General features: G+C 42.9%; 2 protein-coding genes across 3 annotated transcripts in view; one reads left to right on the top strand and one right to left on the bottom strand.

Annotated features, from left to right (window-relative positions):
- The window catches only part of TG (thyroglobulin), a 173757-nt gene that overhangs the window by 20606 nt on the left and 133400 nt on the right, over positions 1-19751 (bottom strand). The window lies entirely within an intron of this gene.
- The window catches only part of SLA (Src like adaptor), a 31672-nt gene that overhangs the window by 1970 nt on the left and 9951 nt on the right, over positions 1-19751 (top strand). The window contains exons 2-3 of one of the 2 annotated variants that reach the window (XM_044293930.1): positions 14954-15044; positions 15193-15292. In XM_044293930.1, coding sequence (XP_044149865.1) covers positions 14987-15044; positions 15193-15292 — 158 coding nt within the window. In that variant the 5' untranslated portion in view covers positions 14954-14986. Of the gene's footprint in view, positions 1-14953; positions 15045-15189; positions 15293-19751 lie in introns of both variants that reach the window. The other variant, XM_044293929.1, reaches the window with a different exon arrangement.

The following is a 19751-nucleotide window of genomic DNA, read 5'->3' as shown; positions in this document are numbered from 1 at the left end:
TCAGGGCAATTTTTTTTTATGACAGCATTTTAATCATTTTGGGCTAAAAGTCATTTTTTCATTTGGTCTTTATTAAAAATGTTCAGCCATTTCTAAGACACAGGGTTAAAACATCAGTCTGTTTGCAAGCTGTCAGTTTCTGTTTTCTTTGAAGCCCATTATCTAACGGTTTATGTGTAGCTCTTATCTCTGATATCCTGACTTCATAAACATTTATTATTGCTCAATTTTTATCAAACTGATAAGAATATGGCTTTAATAAGTGTTTACAAAGTCAGAAGATCAGAGATAACAGCTACACAGAAAACAGATACTGACAGCCTGCAGACAGACTGATTTTTAACCCTGTATTTCAGAAACGGCTAAACATTTTAAAAAAAGACAAACTGAAAAAATTATTTTAGCACAAAATGAGTAAAATGCAATCATAAAAAGTATACATATTCTTAGGCTACTTTCACACTCGAGTTTTGTGTGGATCCGTCATGGATGGATCAGTTCAGATAGTACAATCGTCTGTATCCGTTCAGAACGGATCCGTTTGTATTATCTTTAACATACCCAAGACGGCTCTGTCATGAACACCACTGAAAGTCAATGGAGGACGGATCCGTTTTCTATTGTGCCAGATTGTGTCAGAGAAAACAGATCCGTCCCCATTGACTTACATTGTGTGCCAGGATGGATCTGTTTGGCTCAGTTTCGTCAGACGGACACCAGATTGCTGCAAGCAGTGTTTTGGTGTCCGCCTCCTAAGAGAAATGGAGACGGAACGGAGGCAAACTGATGAATTCTGAGTGGATCCTTTTCCATTCAGAATGCATTAGGGCAAAACTGATCCGCTTTGGACGGCTTGTGGGATCCCTGAATGAATCTCACAAACGGAAACCAAAACGCGAGTGTGAAAGTAGACTTAGCTAGCTTAGAAAAGTATAAATTCTATGTTTTGCAAAAAATTTGAGGCAGAAGTTTAATTCTTGAATGATATGGGCTCCCCAAGCCTGGTATCCATTATTTCCCATAGATACTGATGTAATTGACTTTATGTATAGAGGGCTTTAATAGGCCAAAATCAGTTGCCTGAACTCTGCTAAATCTAAGAGCTTCCACTCTTACCATCTGGAGCACGGTCTACCACCTGGACCATCTGGGCCTATCTTTCCAAATTTCTAAAAAAAAATCATAGCAATTGTGTTTCACCACAATTTGTATAAATTATAACTGGGGCAGAAAAAACCCTAAGAGCTTGTCAACCAATGCAGCCTAAAGTTGGCACCGACAGCTAACTTTTGGGTTGTGTTATGTGTCTATGGATGGTCTTATTCTCCTCCTACTAGAAGAGACGAATTGGGGTCGACACTGCTCTAGATGACTCCAGAAATCTACATATTTTATTTCTTGATAACCACAATTTAGTACAGAATAAATGATGGCAAATATTTTTGAGAAATTAATCATCTCAAAAAGTATTCTTCTTTTGGCCATATATTTCCCCCCTTGTTCTAATGAATGCCACACTTTTTGTAATCTTAGATCTGACCATGTGGTTTATGGGCCATTTCCAGGGGTGGATTGGCCATAGAAATTTGCTGGTGGGCCGATGCCCAGGGGGTCTCCCGAGCCCTCCTCATGGCCGGCCTGTGGAAGTTTTTGGGGATGCATTTTTTTTTTCTGCTGGCAGTATTTTATGATAGACTGTGGTATTTGGCTATGTTGGGGAGGTATAATGTGCCACAATATGGTATTGCTGGCCCTGCCTTTCATTAAGTTGGACATGACTACAAAACGGGGCCACTTTTAATAATTTTTCCAGGGCCACTTTAAGTTCCCAGTCCGCCCCTGGCCGTTTCTGATGCCTATATTCTACTCTACGCTCAACAACCTTCCTTTGACATGTCGAGCTCAGTTTCGTGTCCTAATTTACTGCACAATTGATTCTTACATTTGATATCAATATAGAAAACAATCTCTAGTGTCGCGGTTTCAGTTGCAAAACTTGTTTGTAAATGATATCATCACTGGAATGGCGAGGGAGGTAGGCATCTTTCTGCTGCTGAATTGGTACTAAATGGGATATTTATGGCGGAATGGGACAGTTTTTTAGGGGGTACTGTGATTTGAAATTTGGGGGGGCTATGGCCACAGCCATATACAATCTGTGCAGTCTATGCATCATGTTTATCACTAGTGGGTGCGTCTGTAACTGGTCCCTATGGACTGGGCACCCCAAGCTGCACTTCAGATCCCAATGTTGGTGGCCAAACCTATAGAAAAGCATCAGCTGCACCCTCCACTGAATTGACTAGGCAGTGCTATTTGGACACTGTATGACTGTTTTATTTGGTCACTATATGGTACACCATTACGTGGGGCATTGTTAGAAGGTACTGCACAGGGCACTGAATGGGCCATTTATTGCTGACCCATTTGAGAGGACCCCCTGGCTGGCACTGTGGCCGTGTGCATTCATTTGGCCATGCAACTTCTAGTGGTGACTTCTAATATTCATATTCACATTTAGCTGCGCATGCGCTACATAGTTATTCCATACTTAACTATGTGGTGCATGCGCCGAGTAGCTCTCAAGCCGGCAGCCGAACACCTTCACTGCGCAGGCACCTTGCAGGAGATGCGAGACGTGAACAGGACGGAGAAGCTGTAATTACACTGCAATGTCGACGGCGAGCAGGTAAACAGCAGACAGAACGTTGCGCTCATATAAGGACGGCGGTATGTTCAAACCGCTAATCGGCGGGGAGTCGGCCCCCCACAGATCTGATATTGATAACCTGTCCTGAGGATAAGTCATCAATATAGGATACCAGACAATCCCTTTAAATATGAAATATCTTGATAACTCCCTTTAAATTTTACTACTACAATACTATATACTATGAGACATTATTATTATTATTATAGTAAATTGTTAGACTGTCTAAATAACCATTTCAACCATTTAGCAATTACATTTGTATATGATTCATGTAGATGAGCTGAGTTTTCTATTTAAAGGGGTTTTCCAAGATTTTGATACGGATGACCTATCTTCCGGATAGGTCATCAGTATCTGATCGGTGGGGGTCCAACAACCGGGACCCCCACCGATCAGCTGTTTGAGAAGACACTGGTGCTGGCAGTAGCGCCGCCACTTTCTCCAGCTTTCCCAAGACTACCAGGGATGTTTGCATTAACAACTAAATTCCCTAATTTAGGGAACCCAACACCATCTAGGATATTACCATTAACTTCCAAAGTTCTCTAGACCAGTGTTCCTCACCTCCATGACCACCTGCCGGTCATGTTTTCAGGATTTCCTTAGTATTGAGCAGATGATACAATTAGTGTCAATGCATCAGATCTGACCCCAGGTATTCATTCTGTTTCTGTGGGATATTCCCAAACCCTGAGCGGCGGTTGGGCCCTGAGGATTGGAGTTGAGGAACACTGCCCTAGACGTCCAGGATGACTGCAGTAAACCCTTTAACTTCCCTAGACAGTTAGGGAACTCTACATGATCTTGGTGCCCTAGACTACCAGGGATACTAACATTAAGTACTAACTTACCACCTCACTCCATCAGGGAACCCCAAATCACCTGGGATTTTATCATTAAGCTCCTAACTTTCCTTGACCACTAGGGTTATGGGCTTAACTTTCTCCTACCTAAACCACCAGGGAACTCTAGACTACCAAGATGTCCTACACCGCCAGAGTTATTACTATCAATTCCTTAACTCTTCATAAATCAGCAGAGACAACAATGTATTAACAGGTTAACCCTAGACCACCGGGGATATTATCATAAGCTCTTCAGCCACCTCAGACCACCAGTGGTCATCTTTCTGCCATCTCAGCTGCCAGTGCAGCATAAATGCCCGCTTGTTTTCCGTGTGTCACTCACTGTATGTACACCGCTGCCATTATATGACGGGGACGGCTGTAAGTAGAACCTAAGACAAATCACCACAAGATAAAAACAGCAGAATGGCAGCAAAGAGAAATGTGGTTTGAATCGATCCGCTAAGTGTCTGCAAATCCTCACTTTCCTTTCTATGGAAATATTTTTATATTTTGTATTACACTTTTTAATGGCCGTTTATACACATTTTTGCACTCACGTAGCAGTGAATGAAAAATCCTCGTCACACAATTTGTCTAAAAAATGTCAGCTTTTTGGGTGATTTGTATAGAGAAGAATGTGTGACGGCTGTGATCTCAGTGTCCCATAGATGCATTGCTGCATCTGTGGAACCAACAATGATAGATAATCCATGAGGGTCTGAACTCTAGACCCCCCCCCCAATCAGCACAGTAAGGGCCCCTTCATTATTTACATAGACACAGCAGCTCATCTGGATGATCCCATATTAACATCATAGCAAAAGCACATAATAATACCCTGTAGTAGGAACAAATACTACAGTGCTGCACAACATACCTCCCCCACAGCATCAAACACCATAGTGCAGCACAACATACCTCCCCGCAGCACCAAACACTATAGTGCTGCACAACATACCTCCCCAGCTGCACCAAACACAATAGTGCAGCACAACATACCTCCCCGCAGCACCGAACAACATAGTGCTGCACAACATACCTCCCCGCAGCACCAAACAACATAGTGCTGCACAACATACCTCCCCGCAGCACCAAACAACATAGTGCTGCACAACATACCTCCCCCACAGCACCAAACGCCATAAGGCTGCACAACATACCTCTGCTGCAGCGTCAAACAACGTAATGCTGCACAACATACCTCCCCCACAGCATCAAACAACGTAATGCTGCACAACATACCTCCCCCGCAGTGTCAAACATAGTGCTGCACAACATACCTCCCCGCAGCATAAAATACCATAGTGCTGCACAACATACCGCCCCCACAGCACCAAACAACATAGTTCTGCACAACATACCTCTCCTGCAGCGTCAAACAACATAGTGCAGCACAACATACCTCCCCCACAGCACCAAACGCCATAAGGCTGCACAACATACCTCCCCAGCAGCACCAAACAACATAGGGGAAGATTTATCTTTCCCTTTATGCCTGAAAAGTGGCATTAAAAAGTTGCAGGTACGACTATTTAACTGCAACTTTTTAAAATAATTGTCGCTTCCGCCCTTTTTCACCGAAAGGGGGTGTGGGAATGTCGGTGAAGGTGGCGTGGCCAGACACAGCGACAAATTTATCTTCACTTATGCCAGTTTTCTGGCAGAAATGATGAGCAAAATCTACGCCAGCTCTGAATGGTCGTAGATTTATGGTTAGGCGCACGGACTGCAGGAGGATAATTTATGAATTAGACACATTCTCCGGCAGCATAGGGGATATTAAGACAGGCACAGAAAGCACCAGTCTTGATAAATCTCCCCCATGGTGCTGCACAACACACCTCCCCAGCTGCACCAAACACTATAGTGCTGCACAACATACCTCCCCAGCAGCGCCAAATACAGTACCATAGTGCTGCACAACACACCTCCCCAGCTGCACCAAACACCATAGTGCTGCACAACATACCTCCACAGCAGCGCCAAATACAGTACCATAGTGCTGCACAACATACCTCCCCAGCTGCACCAAACACCATAGTGCTGCACAACACACCTCCCCAGCAGCGCCAAATACAGTACCATAGTGCTGCACAACACACCTCCCCAGCTGCACCAAACACTATAGTGCTGCACAACAAACCTCCCCAGCAGCGCCAAATACAGTACCATAGTGCTGCACAACATACCTCCCCAGCAGTGCCAAATACAGTACCATAGTGCTGCACAACATACCTCCCCAGCTGCACCAAACACTATAGTGCTGCACAACATACCTCCCCAGCTGCACCAAACACTATAGTGCTGCACAACATACCTCCCCAGCTGCACCAAACACTATAGTGCTGCACAACATACCTCCCCAGCTGCACCAAACACTATAGTGCTGCACAACATACCTCCACAGCTGCACCAAACACTATAGTGCTGCACAACATACCTCCACAGCAGCGCCAAATACAGTACCATAGTGCAGCACAACATACCTCCCCAGCTGCACCAAACACTATAGTGCAGCACAACATACCTCCCCAGCTGCACCAAACACTATAGTGCAGCACAACATACCTCCCAAGCTGCACTAAACACCATAGTGATGCACAACACACTTCCGCAGCAGCGCCAAATACAGTACCATAGTGCAGCACAACATACTGTACCTGCCCAGCTGCACCAAACACTCCAGTGCTGCACAACATACCTCCCCAGCTGCCCCAAACACTATAGTGCAGCACAACATACCTCCCCAGCTGCACCAAACACTATAGTGCAGCACAACATACCTCCCCAGCTGCACCAAACACCATAGTGCAGCACAACATACCCCCCCAGCTGCACCAAACACTATAGTGCTGCACAACATACCTCCCCAGCTGCACCAAACACTATAGTGCTGCACAACATACCTCCCCAGGTGCACCAAACACCATAGTGATGCACAACATACCTCCCCAGCTGCACCAAACACCATAGTGCAGCACAACAAACCTCCACAGCAGCGCCAAATACAGTACCATAGTGCAGCACAACATACCCCCCCAGCTGCACCAAACACTATAGTGCAGCACAACATACCTCCCCAGCTGCACCAAACACTATAGTGCTGCACAACAAACCTCCACAGCAGCGCCAAATACAGTACCATAGTGCAGCACAACATACTGTACCTCCCCAGCTGCACCAAACACCATAGTGCAGCACAACATACCTCCCCAGCTGCACCAAACACCATAGTGCTGCACAACATACCTCCCCAGCTGCACCAAACACCATAGTGCAGCACAACATACCTCCCCAGCTGCACCAAACACCATAGTGCTGCACAACATACCTCCCCAGCTGCACCAAACACCATAGTGATGCACAACATACCTCCCCAGCTGCACCAAACACCATAGTGATGCACACATATTGCGTGCATAAATGATTAAATCTTTTGGCCAACATTGGACAGTGTGGGGGTGCACGCTGCTGCCTGCCCTCTTGTGGTCATTAGCTGTCTCTCTGGGTTGGTCAGCACCAGCTGGCAAGTTCTCTTCTCCTTCTCCAGAGGACAGGAAATGCAGGAGCGCTCCACCAACCTGGTACTCACTATAGAGGTGATGGTCTGTGCTGCCTCCTTCCTCCTTCTGCCTCCATCCCAAGTACAAGGTAGGAGACATGACACTGACTAGTAGAGGTGGCAGGGGAGGCGCACAGCTGCCCTCGTCTGCACAGCTGCAGGGATGTTTCTGAAATCAGACAGGAACCTTCTCAGTTTAAGAAGCCTGGCCTGTCCTAAAGATGGGTCATCTATGGTAGATTCCTGGAGAACTTTTTTTTTGTGTCGATTTATTAAATCAGTTTCTTTGAAAGCTGCCGGATATCTAATATGCCGGATATTACAGCCTTTTCTGTGGCAGGATTTCCCCTTTAAATGGTGCTCATTTAATGCTGCATTCCTGTGGTCGTTAGGTGCCCATATAAAGAGGAGCTCTCACCTCTCCCGACAGGTCTGATTTAGTAACTGCTTGCGTTCCCCATGTAATGACAATTCTGGAGCATCTATTCCTATGAATCTATGTTGTGCCGTTCCTCTATTATTCCTGCTATTCGTTTATGAATGAATTGCTAGCAGTCTGCAGTAAAATCCAACAGTCTGACATTATCTAATTAGTGCTGTCAGTATCAGACTGTGCAGGGACACCCCCTAACTGGTAACACCCAGTTGGACCTAAGAATGGATGTTCCAGAATTGTTATTACATGGGGGAGGCTAGTAGTGACTAAAACTCACTCAGGGGAGGTGAGAGGTCCTCTTTAAGCCAATGGGCGACAATGGTCATGTCACACATTGTACAGGTTGTGATCTGGCTATTAAATGCACCAAGTGGACAATCCCTTTAAGTCAGGCAATCTAACACTAAGACGAACATAGCCTAAGCTCTCCTCCTGCCCCCCCCAGCTGCAGACCATATACATCATACTACACATTACCTCTGGTGGTGACCGCAGCTTTCATGTCACCCTAGAAATGGTCCTATTTATAAAGTGGCTTAAAATAGCAGAAATGAGGTTTCTTGTAGTCAGCCGGCAGGTCGTCTTACAAGCGGCTTCAGACAGATATCCTGGGTAAGAATATTATAGTATATATATATATAGTACTTATACAACTCTCATAATGTGCACTGCACTTACATGGTAGAGATAGAGCAAGCACAATGTACACATATAGTAACCATGCATGAGCAACACAGTAACTGTAGAAAACCCACATAGTATACATATAGCACGAAACAGCATCAATACTGCAGACATATAGCACTGCATAATATTAATACTGTACACATATAGCACTAAACAGCATCAATACTGCAGATATATAGCACTGCATAGTATTAATACTGTACACATATAGCACTAAACAGCATCAATACTGCAGACATATAGCACGGCACAGTATTAATACTGCACACATATAGCACTACACAGTATTAATACTGCACACATATAGCACTGCATAGTATTAATACTGCACACATACAGCACTAAACAGCATCAATACTGCACCCATATAGCACTACACAGTATTAATACTGCACACATATAGCACTAAACAGCATCAATACTGCAGACATATAGCGCTGCATAGTATTAATACTGCACACATATAGCACTACACAGCATCAATACTGCACACATATAGCACTGCATAGTATTAATACTGCACACATATAGCACTACACAGTATTAATACTGCACACATAGCACTACACAGTATAAATACTGCACACATATAGCACTACACAGTATAAATACTGCACACATATAGCACTACACTGCATCAATACTGCACACATATAGCACTACACTGCATCAATACTGTACACATATAGCACTACACAGTATCAATACTGCACACATATAGCACTACACTGCATCAATACTGTACACATATAGCACTACACAGCATCAATACTGCACACATATAGCACTACACAGCATCAATACTGCACACATATAGCACTACACAGTATTAATACTGCACACATATAGCACTACACTGCATCAATACTGTACACATATAGCACTACACAGCATCAATACTGCACACATATAGCACTACACAGCATCAATACTGCACACATATAGCACTACACAACATTAATACTGAACTCATAAATCACTACACAGTATTAATACTGCACACATATAGCACTACACAGTATAAATACTGCACACATATAGCACTACTATTAATACTGCACACATATAGCACTACACGACATACACACTGTACATTTACAGCAATATCACACTACATATATCGTACACCGACAGGTGCCTGTCAGTAGGCGATGAATCTTTATGGACAGTGCCTCTCATATCTCCTGCAGTCTCCCCTATGTCTTAAAGGTGTATGTTCACTTAGCATGAAACCATAGCTTCTATGTTTAGGCTGTGCCTATCATTAGATCGTAAGCTCCAGTGACCCGGGTCTTCTCTCTTTCTAATTTTAGTTCTTGCTAGAAAAATAAAAAAACTGTTATTGCAAACCGCCCATATGGCTTCCATACACAATGCGTGGACGTTCCTAGTAGGGTCTCACTTCCTCTGGCCTCCTCATTGGCCCATTTAATGGCCTTCACAGTACGGATGCGGTCCATGTGGATCCCACACTTTTCTTGGGTAGAAATGCCTATTTCTGTCTGCAAAACACACAAGAATAGGACATGTTCTACAATCTGCAGTACATCTACACGATGCGGACACGATGTCCATGTGCTGACCGCGTTTTCTGCTGCCCCATAGAAATGAATCGGTCTACATTCGGTCCAGAAAAACTACGGATCAGATACAGACCAAAAATACAGTCTTGTGGAAGATGCCTAAATGTAAGAGACCAGATGGGTAAGATCCTCATTCAAGGTGGTTGTCTTGACAACCCTTTCCATATGCTCGATTGGGGTAAATGAACCTCACACTGGGGTCCCCTGATTAGGGTCCTACTCAATATGCCACAACAAAGAGGGGCTCCTGCTCTGACAGACTTTGCATGTCCATGTGTCATCTAAATAACCACCATGTAACAGCAGACCCTACAGGCCAAGTCCTCCACATGGAAAATGTGTATGTAGATGCAGCAGATCATGAGGAGTTAGACAATTTGTACCAATGTGAACCATCTGATTTTCAAAGTGGTTGTCCTCTGAAGACAAGCCCTTCAATGAGGAGTCTTCCATGAACCATAAGAAACATAGAGATCCTGGTTCTCAAGGAGACATAATGACAAATAAGAAGAGAAGCTTCTATGTGTGGTCTTCAATATAAGAGGCCTACAACATCCCCAATGGCCACTAGTTCACATTTGATGGAACATCATGTGAGTGCCCTAAAATGTTCTTCAGAAAGGGAAGATAAGACTTGATAAGACTTCTTCGAAACATGAACACTGCCACAGGCAGGAGATGGTGGCCAGCACAAATGGACTTCCTGAAGAATGGCACAGGGACTTTATACATGGTTCTCGTCTGACACGTTACTTCTTTTACTACCCCCAAATTTAGGGGGGGAAAAAGTAAAAATACTGTAAAATGTTCTTTACAATAGATCGGAACATTTTGTGCAACTTTTTATTTTTCACAGTCCTGCTGTGTTCTGCTGAAGTGCGATATTATGTCAACGGAAGTGTCCATGTCTTGGCCAACTTCTCTATTTTATAAATAGATGTACATCTTATATGTTATACATCTTCTTGTATATAGTGATATGGACCATACTGGTATAACCTGGGCATCTCCTGTATATAAATATATATGTGCAGCTGGTATAAGTTATACATCTCCTTGTATATAGTGATATGGAGCATGCTGGTATAACCTGGGCATCTCCTGTATATAATTATATATGTACAGCTGGTATAAGTTATACATCTTCTTGTATATAGTGATATGGAGCATGCTGCTATAACCTGGGCATCTCCTGTATATAATTATATATGTACAGCTGGTATAAGTTATACATCTTCTTGTATATAGTGATATGGAGCATGCTGGTATAACCTGGGCATCTCCTGTATATAATTATATATGTACAGCTGGTATAAGTTATACATCTTCTTGTATATAGTGATATGGACCATGCTGGTATAACCTGGGCATCTCCTGTATATAAATATATATGTGCAGCTGGTATAAGTTATACATCTTCCTGTATATAGTGATATGGACCATGCTGGTATAACCTGGGCATCTCCTGTATATAATTATATATGTACAGCTGGTATAAGTTATACATCTTCTTGTATATAGTGATATGGAGCATGCTGGTATAACCTGGGCATCTCCTGTATATAATTATATATGTACAGCTGGTATAAGTTATACATCTTCTTGTATATAGTGATATGGAGCATGCTGGTATAACCTGGGCATCTCCAGTATATAATTATACATGTACAGCTGGTATAAGTTATACATCTCCTTGTATATAGTGATATGGAGCATGCTGGTATAACCTGGGCATCTCCTGTATATAATTATATATGTACAGCTGGTATAAGTTATACATCTTCTTGTATATAGTGATATGGACCATGCTGGTATAACCCGGGCATCTCCTGTCTATAATTATATATGTACAGCTGGTATAAGGTATACATCTCCTTGTATATAGTGATATGGAGCATGCTGGTATAACCTGGGTATCTCCTGTATATAATTATATATGTACAGCTGGTATAAGTTATACATCTTCTTGTATATAGTGATATGGAGCATGCTGGTATAACCTGGGCATCTCCTGTATATAATTATATATGTACAGCTGGTATAAGTTATACATCTTCTTGTATATAGTGATATGGAGCATGCTGGTATAACCTGGGTATCTCCTGTATATAATTATATCTTGTGTATAGTGGTATGGACCATGCTGCTATAACATGGGCATACAAGACAATGGTGGCTTCCATGGAAACACTCTTACATCTACATTAAATTCACATCTCTCTTCAGTCACCCTCTACTCTTTAGTAGTGGAAAGAAAAATTCAGTATCACCCCCAACAAACCCCGCTACCCCCTAAAAGAAGGAAGCGCCTGCTCTCTCACTTCTCAGTATAGGAATATCTCAGTTCATAGTTTACTGTTGGCTGATGCTAATCATGCACCGAGGAAAGAAAGACTGTCGTTAGGAGGAACGTACTTTCTAGGAGGTATGAGGCATGTGGTGCCTCATTCATTTCAGTGAAGACCATACAATGCTTCAGCGATATACCCCTTGCCTATAACTGATCCAAAGTCTTGGCAGCAGCAGCAGGACCCCAGCTTACAGTCAGAACGGAACCACTCCTCGAACATTGCCCTCTTATCTGCTAATCTGGCGGTTTCCGTTTGTGAACGCTGATGGATGGAAACTTCTGCAAACCGCGACTGACCAACTTCTCTATTCGAGCCAAGATTCCAGCTCTCATCATCACAGACCCTGAGCTCACAGCTACCAAGAAAGAGATACGGTTCATCGTATGCTGGAATGATGTTGGGGGGAGTTGTCCTTTTACTCTGTACTGATTGCAAGAGTGAGAAAATAATGGAGCCATTACGCTGGACCATATGCACCATGCATGCAATGTATAGATACACTGTGTGCATTGCATGGCCCAGGCCCTTCTTTGCACTGTAAGAAGTTGACTACATCTTCCCTAATATTATTTTACTTTTTTGCAGTTGTGACTTCCCTTTTCACTGTTTACCAGGTACAGCGCCATACATTGTGTAGTGGCTGTGCCTGGTATTACAGCTCAGTCCCGTTCACATAAAGGCGATTGACTTGCAAGGAGCTGCTGCACCAGGCATTGCCCCGACTAAACTGTGCCTGAAAAATAATGAAGGGGAAGCATCGCCCGCCAGACTGAATCCACCCCTTTAATCAGCGGATGCTGGGAGTTGGATTCCCTGCAATCTCTTGATATTGATAACCTATCCTAGGGAAAAAGTATGTATACGTTGTGTAGGTCCCATAGGATGACGACTAGGCTGACAGGCTTCTTTATTTTACTGGGCCCCTGTCCTGAGCAATACCACCTCTCCTGCCCTGACCATGGGGGTTGTAATGCTGCCATTTAATATAATGGTGCCAGCATGGAGCACTATACCGTCAGCCCATACCTCCCAACTCTTTGGACCATTAAATAGGGACATTGTGTGAAAAATCTTTTTTCCTATACATCGATCTATACACTTTACTAGGAAATGGAAATTGATCTATACTCTTAGGAAATGGAGCAAAAATAATCTGAATATAAAAATGTCTAAAATCCCAACAGCATCAAACCATGGAAAAATATACAAAATGGGTTCAAATATAAAAAAAAGGAACCAGAGAAACACTTTATGGGTCAATATTGTGAATGTAATAATGCAAATCTATACCTCAGATTCCAAAAGGCGCAAAGAGGGACTTGGGTCAAGAAGAGGGACTGTCCCTCCAAAAGGGATACATGTTTGCTTGCACAATATTAGCGCTGACTAACAGGTCACCATGTAAGAAATCAGATACAATGTATCAATTAATATATAATAAACACTAATATTATTTATGATTGACATGAACTAATAGTAATGCAGCGTAGCCTCCGCATCCTCAAAAAAAATAAAAGAATTCAATAGAATTAAAAAATAAATAAATAAATAAAAATGAAAGAAACAAAGTATCACCATGTACATTTGATCCTAGAGCCTCATTAACCCTCGGTGGGGTTGCATGTGGAATACGGGAGACATAGAGCCCGTAGGGTTCTATATTATGAAGCCCTATGCACTCCTTCTACCGCCATATGGTGTTTCCGTCAGGTATAAAGAGATTCTGTCTGTAATACGTCATGAATACCACATTTAGGTTTTTTTCGCGGTATAAACGGAAATGTGCGTCTCTAAATGATATTAGAGACATACTAAGGCATACAGTCAGGCTACGGGCGCTCTATTACGACTTGTAATGTAGGTTCCTCCAGTGGCCTGGGAGAGCAGTATTATATAGTTTATAGTACTTATGTTATGTTTGGTCACCAGCGTACATATACGGGTATGATGTCAGCACGTGGCTGTGTGGCACTGTACAGTATATTATTTTTACAGTGTATGGTGGTGACGACATTATTGGCCAGCATACAGTATGGCGGTGCTATCTGAACACCGTTGGCGCTTATAATTCTGCACTGTATGGTATCGTTACTTTATAAGGGAGGAGCAGCAGTAACAAGACACCACCCTGAGTAATACACAATGTAAGGCCTCATGCACATGACAGTATTTATTCACGGTCCGCAAAACAGGGTTCCGTTGTTCCGTGATCCATGTCCGTTTTTGTTTCTGTGTGTCTTCCTTGATTTTTGGAGGATCACCAGACATGAAGGAAATAGAAAAAAAAATCTAAGTCAAGTTTGCCTTGCAAATGATAGGAAAAAAAAAACGGAGACGGATCACGGACGCGGATGACAATCTTGTGTGCCTTCGCGTTTTTTCACTGACCCATTGACTTGAATGGGTCCGCGAACCGTTGTCCATGAAAAAAATAGGACAGGTCATATTTTTTTAACAGACTTGAAACACGGATCACAGACGCGGAAAGTCAATGGGTCCGCAGAAAATCACGGAAAACGGAACAACGGCCACGGGACACAACAATGGTCGTGTGCATGAGGCCTAAAGCCGACCTGGTGTATAAATCAGTGACCTAAGCACTGTCGGTGTCCTGTGAGTGGGCGCTCTCAGATTTACAAGAATACCTGTGATGTAACATTGATTAAAAGATTACACCGTGCAGCATAAAACTGTGCGGCGGCTGTGCTCATTATGTCAGTGTGGACGGAAGGCACCGACTCCTTGAGTAACTCTTTACTACATTGTGTCATAGGACAAGGATCAATAACCGCCAATCATCCGTAAAATGGGGAACATGATGAGGAACTCCGCTCCACCAGACAAAATCACGGACATTCAGACAGGTGAGCGCCTACGACTATGAGGACGACTCCACCTATAATACATCACTCCATTAGTCGCTGCTCGCTTTACTGCTGCATATGAATGGGTGTTGTCACAGCTTCGCCTCCGTCACAATTAGCAGCAACTGATTATTTCTATCATCAGCAGGGGCAGAAAGTGATTTTTTGGCCGTTCTTTATGACTACCCCCCACCTGATATCAGCGAGCCGATATTTTACTTCGGAGAGAAGCTTCGGGTCATTTCAGAGTAAGTTACGATTAATCTTTTCATTATTAGTAGTCGTGTTCATAGCAGTTCCTTAAAGGGGTTGTCTCCCTCAGTAAGTGGCCGTTATCATGTAGAGAAAGTTACTACAAGGCACTTACTAATGTATTGTCATTGTCCATATTGCCTCCTTTGCTGGCTGGATGCATTTTTCCATCACATTATACAAGGCACGAACACCGCAGCAGCGCAGATCCGAGGTGGCCCGAGAGGGGAGCTGCTGCGCATGTGCCCCTCTGTGCACTCCCACAGTCCTGGTGCTTTTTCCTATAGTGTGCAATTACAGCCACCGCTGCAGGATTGTAGGGCGGTCGTAACCCCTAGAAGCAAGCAGTGTATAATGCTACTGAAATGTGACCCAAACGCACCAACAAAAACGCTCATTTGTCCTGCGTTTAATATTTCCCATAGACCTCCGTGTAACATCTGCCAAAAGACAAGGCAAAGTACTAGCAAAAAAGAAAAGCACCAAAATGCCACAAAAACACTGAAAAAATATTGTGTGACAAACTCGAAACTTGAATAATTATTATTATCATAATTATTATTTTGTAGCAATATTCTTATCAGCAATAGTAGTAGTTTTTGTTTGGAGTAGTAGTAATTATTATTATTATTAATACTCTTGCCAGTAGTCATTACTGGTGGTAGTAGTAGTAGTAGTAGTTATTATAATTCCTATTAGTAATTTTTTCTTAGAAGCAGTAGTTATTATTAGTAGTAGCTGTAAATTATATATTATTATTTCTCCACTAGTAGAATCAGTAGAATCATCGTTTTTGTCACACTGAGATTTTCTTTGTCTGCACTGTGAGTATTTTAATGCTATAAATTATGATATATATATATATATATATATATATATACACACAGTTTGGTCCATATATATTTGGACAGATAAAACATTTTTCTGATCTTTGTCCTGTACATTACCACAATGGATTTTGAACAGAACACTTCAGACGCAGGTGAAGTTCAGACTTTCAGCTTTAATTCAGTGGGTGAACAAAATTATTACACAAATTGAATGGAATGACGTGGTATAGCAGGAGGTGCTCAAACCCACATGCAGTCGTGCATATATATAGGGGAGCAAATCCTGCACTTGTGGCCCGTTGCTAATGGCAATCCCCAGCAAACATGCATACGGTGGAGGATGCCCGCAGCGAACCACAAGTACCACAATAGACATCCTACACAAGGTAACAATTGTGTGGATGTGATAATCAATATAACAATATAACAAAATGGCAAAGGACAGGTGCACTCTGCGGTATTACTAAATCCTCAAACTGGTTTTAAAATTGAGAAATTAGTCAACATGTCCTACGGAGTAGGACATGTCTAAGCCCGGGCACCGCGACAAGGTTTCTCAAGTAGCCCGGGACCTAACACTCTCCTACCTGTGCCAGTGGGCAAATACCAGGAGCCAGTGGGCAAATTACAGGAGCATAAGGCCGACTCACAAACAACTCACCAGTTACCTCCAACATGTATCCATGCTTGCAATGGGAGGAGGGAGCCTGGGCCTGGGCCATACCAGACAGTCTTGAGTGGGACTTGCAGACTCCTCCCTCCTCCCATTGCAAGCATGGATACATGTTGGAGGTAACTGGTGAGTTGTTTGTGAGTCGGCCTTATGCTCCTGTAATTTGCCCACTGGCTCCTGGTATTTGCCCACTGGCACAGGTAGGAGAGTGTTAGGTCCCGGGCTACTTGAGAAACCTTGTCGCGGTGCCCGGGCTTAGACATGTCCTACTCCGTAGGACATGTTGACTAATTTCTCAATTTTAAAACCAGTTTGAGGATTTAGTAATACCGCAGAGTGCACCTGTCCTTTGCCATTTTGTTATATTGAACAAAATTATTGCATAAAAATTTGAGAAACTAAAGCATATTTCAAACTCAATCCCTTAATTTCAGGGGCTCAAAAGTAATTGGACAAATTAAATAATTGTAAATAAAATGTTAATTTCTGATACTTGGTTGAAACCCCTTTGTTGGCAATGACTGCCTGACGTCTTGAGCTCATGGACATCACCAGACGCTGTTTCCTCCTCTTTAATGCTCGGCCTTTACTGCCGCGGTTTTCAGTTGCTGTTTGTTTGTGGCCTTTCTGTCTGAAGTTTAGTCTTTAACAAGTGAGATGTTCTATTAGGTTCAGTGGAGAGTGGAGAAGAGCGGCAGCATCCAGAGCAGGAACAGTGCGTCTTATGGGCCAGATCGTCTTATAGGGCGAAAAATACGGGATTTCATATAGTGGAAAGCAATGTGCACCGTCTTGTCTAACTTATTGTACTCTGCTGTGTGTATTTTATTGAATATTGCATGCAGAGCATACACAATCACAGTCTGCTCCACGGATCAACAGCCACCCACTAGCTTTCCTGCCAAGACAAAGAAAATTAGTTCCGGGGTGGAAGGGTTCTTCTACTCGCGGTTTGCAGCGGCGTGTATACCGCAGCCCCTGAAGAAGCGAACAGCGAAACCCGGGTCGGGCTTTTTTTATATGCAAGTTTGTAACTTATTAAATGTAAGTACAATAAATTCTCTACCTTTGAAGATACCGAGGGTATTGCACCATTTGTCTTATTCCTTTTGAAGGTTCGGTGTTTGGATTCAGAGGTTGGATACCCAGCACGAGATCTGTGGACCAGCAGGAGTTGTTTTGTGATCCCTCTTCGCATACTAACACGTTCCAGCAATATTCACCTCCTTTATGTGGGTTCGGAACTTGGTTATAGTTGTGTGAGACTCAGTATGCTACCTATGGACTAGTAGCAGGAGAACTGTGCTATTCACATATGAACATTCTGGTTCAGTGAATTCCATCTTTGACAACTGGACGAGTTTTTGTTCCTAATTTTTTGTATTTGCAGGAGTTAGTTACTGACACTTATTGTTTATTTAGAGCGCGGTTCCCGCACCTTTTTTGTATTTAGATATTTAGGAGATCGAACCTACTCCCTTAAGGGCGCCGCTGCTGTTGTCCATTTTTTCCATACCAGATCATTTTATATATTTCTCTATTGGGTTCAGACCCGGTGACTGACTCGGCCATTCAAGAATATTCCACTTCTTTGCTTTAATAAACTCCTGGGTTGCTTTGGCTTTATGTTTTGGGTCATTGTCCATCTGTATTATGAAACACCGACCGGTTTGGCTGGATTTGAGCGCACAGTATGTCTCTGAAAACCCCAGAATTCATCCGGCTGCTTCTGTCCTGTGTCACATCATCAATAAACACTAGGGCCCCGGGACCACTGGCAGCCATGCAGGCCCAACCATCACACTGCCTCCGCCGTGTTCTACAGATAATGTGGTATGCTTTGGATCACGAGCCGTACCAGGCCTTCGCCATACTTTTTTCTTTCCATCATTCTGGTAAAGGTTGATCTTGGCTTCATCTGTCCAAAGAATGTTCTTCCAGAAGTGAGCTGGTTTTTTAAGATGTTTTTTAGCAAAGTCCAATCTAGCCTTCTTATTCTGGAGGCTGATGAGTGGCTGCACCGCGCAGTGAACCCTCTGTATCACTTTCATGTGGTCTTCTCTTTATGGTAGATTTGGATATTGATACGCCTATATCCTGGAGAGCGTTGTTCACTTGGTCGGTTGTCGTGAAGGGGTTTCTCTTCACCATGGTAATTATTCTGCGATCATCCACCGCTGTTGTCTTCCTGGGGGCGTCCAGGTCTTTTTGCATTGTTGAGGTCACCAGTGCTTTATTTCTTTCTCAGGATGTTCCAAACTGTAGATGTTGTCGCTCCTAATAGTGCAGCAATTTCGCGGATGTTTTTTTTCTGTTTTCACAGATGAAGGATGTCTTGTTTCACCGGCATGGAGAGATACTTTGACCGCATGTTTACTTCTCAGCAAAATCTTCAAAATGCAAGCACCACACCTCAAATCAACTCCAGGCCTTTTATGTGCTTAATTGAGAATAAAATAATGAAGGAATTGGCCACACCTGCCCATGAAACAGTGTTTGAGTCAATTGTCCAATTACTTTTGGTCCCTTTAAAAACAGGGTGCCCCATGTAAAGGAGCTGAAACTCTTAAACCCTTCATCTAATTTTAATGTGGATACCCTCAAATGAAAGCTAAACGTCTGGACTTTATGTCCAAGTCCATTATATAACTATAACTTGAATAGGTTTTAGTAAGCAGGTAATAAAAACACAATTTGTGTCAGTGTCCAAATATATATGGACCTAAGTGTATAAATTGGTCCTCTTGCAAACTTAAATAGGACCCGTGACCTCTCCTGGCATGTCTGCTTTAGTAAACACCTGTATTCCAGAGCATCTGATTCTTATCAATCTGTGTTGCATCATTCCTCTGTTATTCCTCTTAGAAAAGTATGAATAAATTGACCACTGAGTGTTACAATTCCACCCAGCCAGATGGGCGAGTTTCTACTCAGTTTTGCATTACAAGCACT

The sequence above is a fragment of the Bufo gargarizans genome, chromosome 5, assembly GCF_014858855.1.
Source record: "Bufo gargarizans isolate SCDJY-AF-19 chromosome 5, ASM1485885v1, whole genome shotgun sequence".
In the NCBI taxonomy this organism is placed as follows: domain Eukaryota; kingdom Metazoa; phylum Chordata; class Amphibia; order Anura; family Bufonidae; genus Bufo; species Bufo gargarizans.
This window is presented reverse-complemented; position numbering and strand designations above follow the sequence as displayed.